General features: G+C 33.8%; 1 protein-coding gene across 5 annotated transcripts in view; it reads left to right on the top strand.

Annotated features, from left to right (window-relative positions):
* Positions 1-5,056, top strand: part of LOC106686124 (leucine-rich repeat neuronal protein 2) — a 95,765-nt gene extending 90,709 nt beyond the window's left edge. For all 5 annotated transcript variants that reach the window (XM_024359145.2, XM_024359147.2, XM_024359144.2 and 2 more), the window contains one exon: positions 1,736-5,056. In XM_024359145.2, coding sequence (XP_024214913.1) covers positions 1,736-3,241 — 1,506 coding nt within the window. In that variant the 3' untranslated portion in view covers positions 3,242-5,056. The remainder of the gene's footprint in view (positions 1-1,735) is intronic.
* Positions 5,057-6,000: the final 944 nt, after the last annotated feature.

Here is a 6,000-nt window from a genome sequence, read left to right as displayed (position 1 = left end):
TATATTTTACTATGGTAATTAAAATATTTCTTATTACATAAGCTTTGGTTACTGAATTTTCAACGCCTACTGATTTGAATTCTCTTAGTCCCCAATCTTTTATTTATGTATTTTCATAACTTGTTTTGGTTTTTATTTATATTTTTATGTTTTAGCTATTATTCAAAACTGATATATATATAGTTTAACTTGTTTATCCTTGTTTTGCAATCGCCTTGTCTTTATAATGTTATAAATGTGTGTCTCGTCCAGCCTGTAATTAATAACATTGGTAAGTTAATAAACAACCATGTTGAATGTAAATGCACACGTCGCCGCACATTGTTTACACAAACTGTATTTCCCGCCTAGCGAATTCACTGAAATGAATTATTTATTAGGAAGAACGAGTCGCTGTCTCAACAGGTGTACAATCAATGATGTTTCATTTCGTTCTGACCAAGCACGTATTTAAGTTCACTTCCAACTGACTATTAAATTCAAGGTTAATGATGATTCTACTTCTCGGAATAGTAATTTTTATTTGTTTGTTATTGCTATATGACCTTGGCCAGATAATTGTTTGAAATTAGATGTAATTATTTCTAAAGGCCATTTAGACGCATGGGTATGCATAAATATTCCGACGTGGCTGCTCTTCTGAAATTGCCTACTTGATCCAAATAACCTAAAACTTACGGTTACCGACCGGGGTCGTGGTTGAGTTGTTCGAAATTCAACAATGTATCAAAAAAACTAGATAAATCAAAAATGCTGCAAACTGGCATCGTTTTCTACGAAAAATGTGTCAAAGAATCAGATGGTGCCAGAGTCAAATCGACTCTTGCCTAATAATTTTACTTATACAATTTCAAAAATTCACGTAATTTTCTAAACCTATCAAAACCTAGTTTTGCTACCCGGTCGTATTTGGTATTATTTTCCTTGTAATTTTGGCAATAGAATTGAATAGTCCATAATTTTCAAATCTTGGGAGCTTATGAGACTCAATATAAAAAGAGTAGGATAGATTATTTCTGAATCTCAGATGGTATATTTTCTCTGAACATAATCAAGGTCTATAAATCAAACATGTAGAATATTCGTAAGAAGTATGTAAAAATGATAAATCAATAGTTTGGATTGCAGAACCAATTTTTGTTAAAATTGTCGTTGAAACGAGAAGTACTACTTTCAAAATTTCGGGAATCCGATCTCTCATCAGACCTTCTTGCTGTAGATACTCAATTTCTAAATCTCAAGAAATATGATAAAATATTGATGAATGCATTCTTTAAAGAACCCTTTCTCTAAAGCTTTGTCTGAGGATTGTGGAAATTTAAGAAAATATGCAGAATCCTAACTTATGACCGATTTGCTATTATGCTATTAACGTATGACCAACTGTATACATAACTATGATGAATTTAAATGTGTTACCAAAGTCCGTTGTGCTTATTTTTGACAAAATATTCCAACTCCTGCATGCTCATGCGTAATATCTGCCTGGTCTAATTTAGCTTGTAATGATCTGTGAAGATTTTATTGTTTACAAAACACTTATCTTTATTCTTATATTGTTTACAACTTTAAAGTATGTTCGTAAGAACTCTTGGTTACTATTGTTGGCTAATTCTGTAGCATCTTATTGTAAATCATTACTAGAATAAACATGTATTGTTTATCAATCATTCCTATAATAATATTTATTTTTAATAGCTGTGATATCTAATGGATTCTTTATTGACTGTTTCAGATGATGTGGATCGAGATTGGACTTTGGTTTGGACTTGCGTCTTATGCTGCCGCCTTTTGCCCTACCAGCTGCATGTGCGACGATGACACTTTGGTAGTTTCCTGTGTAGAAGCCAGCTTAGATGTCGTCCCAATCACCCTCAACCCTTCTATCCAGAGGCTTGTCCTTAAATACAATAAAGTGAAGACTGTTGACGCCGCCTTCCAGTTTTACGGTGAACTTCAGTATGTAGACTTATCCCACAATCACTTGGTTAGCATCCCTTCTCGCAGTTTCGACTCACAAAAGAAATTGATCGAGCTACACCTAAAATACAACAAAATATCTGCAATAACTAATAGGACCTTCGAAGGCCTTAAAAAACTGACAGTTCTCAATCTCAGAGGAAACTTCCTGGAAGATTTACCTGATAAACTATTCTACTCCCTGCCACAACTGGAAGAACTGGATCTCGGCGAGAACCGTATTAACCGAATAGACTCAACAGCCTTTCTAGGTTTGACATCTCTTCGAGTACTATTGCTTGACGATAATCAATTGAAAGTGGTGCCAACAACCTGTTTTCCGACCTTAGGAAGCCTTGCAGAACTCCACGTTGGATTGAACGTCTTCAATCAACTACCGGATGATTCTTTCAAAGGCCTTAACAGACTCACGATTCTCAATCTCAGTGGAGCTGGTTTGGAGAACATTAGTGATAATGCTTTTCGAGGATTGACTACTCTACGAGCTCTCTCATTGACCGGCAGTAGATTGACTAGCGTTCCCACCAAAGCTCTAAGTATTCTAGAACGGCTTGAAGATCTGGCTTTAGGCCAGAATATGTTTACCACAATAGGACTTGACGCCTTTAATGGTTTAATGAATTTAAAAACCTTAGACATAACCGGTGCCCCGAAACTAGAAAAAATAGAGAAAGGTTTTCTAAGAGAGAACATGAACCTCGAAACTCTAACACTGAGCATTAACAAGAAACTGACACATCTCGAAGATGGAGCGCTTGGAGGACTACCTAACCTAAAACATCTGATTCTACGTGAAAATGGCTTTACTACGTTTTCGGAAACTCTCGTTTCCTGGCCGGAACTCCGAATCTTAGACGTTTCCGAGAACCCTATTCACTGTAGCTGTAAGTTAGCTTGGCTGAAGGAACTGTTAGTGAGAAGGAATGTGAGCCAGGTACTGTGTGCCTCACCTCCCCCTCTGAAGGACAAGCCTCTAAAGCTGCTCAGCTCTGACGAATTGGGCTGTTCGATGCAGGGGCCCTGGCAGCACGCCCTAGTTGGTGGCCTGTGCGGTGCCGTCGTAGCCTTCAGTTCTCTCCTTGGAATACTAATATATCGCTACCGACGGCGCGTTAGAGACGTCTTCAAAGACTACAAGTTCAACAAGCAGCGCGCGATGGCCAGCAAGGAGCACGAGTATAGGAAGACCCTCTCGGAAGATGACGTGAACAGCTACTACCAGCAGACCCTTCGGAGCGGAATCCCGGTGACGGAGCTGTAGCTAGAGCTGCTCGCCTCGCCGCCGGTCTATTACATCGGCAAGGGAGCGAGGCGGCCCCTCCACAGCCCCGCCACGGCCCCGGTCAGCGGCTTCTCCTACATCTCTGGGGACCAGCTCTACATGGCCTCTTGCAGCACCTTCCGCCCGGTCCGCCAGCAGCACCACCCCCGCCCCCGCCCTGTCACCCCCTAACTCTTGTATATAATTCACTAAGGGCGGTTTTATTTAATATTTTTCGCTGAGAGACATTGAATGACTGATGCTCTAAAGGCATGTGTATAAGTAATTTCATACGCTTCCTTTGAAGGTATGTGTTGTCTTTTGAACGGTTGAGAAATCTCCAGTCATGTATGGTTTAGTCTTGTCGATTTTACACATTAAAATTTTCACTTATCTTGTTATAGCATTACTTGCACTTCTATAAGCATTGTACATTTCATATTATTAAATTCTATATATGAAATGTAGTTTTATATTTTCGATAACGGATTACAAATCCATTATTCTTTCTCTCACAATGATACATCAGACAAATTTCTTAGTAGTGTTTTTGAGGTAAGCTGAAATCACTGTAAAATTAATAATTCTGTGAGAGGAATATGAATGCAAATTGAAATGATTGAAGTTGATAGGATAATTTGCCTTTTATTGGAATCTTTATACAGCTCTCCTCGTCCCGCTGTTCTTCGGGTGGCAGTTGTACAGAACTGAAAATGTCAAATATCTATTTTTAGAATTCTAATCTCAAATATATAATTTTTTCATAGAACATTGTGACGTCATCAGTTCATAACTGTCACTGTCCGTGGCAAGCGTGCAGACGAGATAAAAGGAAGAATCATAATAAGTCAGTTGTACGAAATAAGAGGGGAATTTGTTTCCTTATAGTGAAATATAATTACTAATTGGATATATATCACCGGTATGTGGTCTTGAAGACCCTCTAATTGTAAATTAATGTACATAAATTAGTACATAGGGACTTGTAATTTATAACTAATTTATATTTTTATTAAAATCTGAATAACTTAAAATTCTTTTAACTTTTATATTTTCGTGTTTGTACCGATTCTAAAGGAAATACCTATAGATATATTACCTTCAATTTTTAGAATTTATATCTGATGAAAATTGCATTCCTTTGTAAATTTGAAATTGTATCATATTATTTATAGGTTTGTAAATAAATTTGTATTATCGAAGTGTATTCATATGCAATGAATATAGGCATAAGTTTGTTTCACTTTTTCTGATGTATATCTCTTTTTCTATTTTGTAAATACGTAATATAAGAAATTTTATGATGCTCTCATACTTGTGATCTTACTTTAAACAGATATGGTAACCATGTAAGTCTGGAAATTGTAAAAAGAGGACGGTGTTGAGTCTGAAACTTAGGGAATGGTATTATTGTACAGTATTATATTTGGTGTCACTCTGGAAAGAAATACAAACCAGCTATGTAATTGATTTGAATACTAATAGCATTTTATTATAGAGTAGGCCTACTTATTATATCTACTGTACTCATACTTATAACATTTCATGTCAATATACTAGTCACTTTAAGAGCATGTAGATTAAGTTTACTAGATAAATATCAATAAATAAATATAATATTGTTTTTATTTTTCCAGGTACTGTGCATATCTTTCTATTCCATTTTTAGAAAGGTTAAGATTATATTCTAAAAGTCTGACGACTATTTAAAAACTGTATTTTGTTTTCAAACGTTTCATTAAAATACCTACCTATATCTAAATAGATATGTAATGTTATTCATTCTAATGAATAAAACCATATGTTCTTATTACATTTCCCTCTCTATTTTTTCTTTTACCCCAATCCTTCCCTTTTAAAAATTAGTTTCGTAAGTAAAAGTAAAAAAAAAAAAAAAACAAGGTAATAAACAAAATTAATTAAAAAAAACAAAAAAACAAGGTAATAAAAAAAACAAAAAACAAGGTAATAAAAAAAACAAAAAACAAGGTAATAAACAAAATTAATCAAAATAACAATTGAATCGTTTATTTTAGAAAGGTTTTAAGCCCAAACATTCAAAAAGAATTTGTATTCGAATTAAAGGATTGTTTCATGGAATAGATTGTGTTTTTAGAATTTCAAGCATTCAAATTTACCTGATGAGACTTTTTTTCTGGATTACTGATAACTTATTTATGGCGCCTATATAATTTCTAAAACGGATTTAATTATAAGTTAGGCTTCAGAAATTTAAGTGGAAAGATAAATAAATATGAAACAAAATAATAATTTCATTAATATTTATTTTAGAGATAATATTTATAATTTTTTCTTTATGAAGTAGATTGTAGAAAGGTAGTCTAAGTGGTGGGTGGTCAATAATAGTGAAAAAAAATTAAACATTTTGTTTTACTATTTTACCTTTATTGACCGCCACTCGGACTATCTTCCTACAATGTATTTTTTTTTTAATGATTAGTGAATAAGTTATAATTAATATGTTGTATATTTATTGAACTTATTAATTTAAATATGTACTACTTTAAAAAAAAAAATTGTTTTTAGTTGATTTATTTAAAAAAAATATATGATGACCAATTTTTATCTGAACAACTTCTAATAAAATAATAAAATTCTCAATACTGAATAACTTTTCCGTTTAATTTGAAAGGAAAAATTTCATACAACAAAATACTCATAGGCAATAAATTATAATTATATTGAATGTCGATTAAACGGTTAAAACAATATTGGATATTTGCTCACACACACTCATA

The sequence above is a fragment of the Halyomorpha halys genome, unplaced genomic scaffold, assembly GCF_000696795.3.
Source record: "Halyomorpha halys isolate HHAL.00 unplaced genomic scaffold, Hhal_1.1 Scaffold780.1, whole genome shotgun sequence".
Taxonomy (NCBI): domain Eukaryota; kingdom Metazoa; phylum Arthropoda; class Insecta; order Hemiptera; family Pentatomidae; genus Halyomorpha; species Halyomorpha halys.
This window is presented reverse-complemented; position numbering and strand designations above follow the sequence as displayed.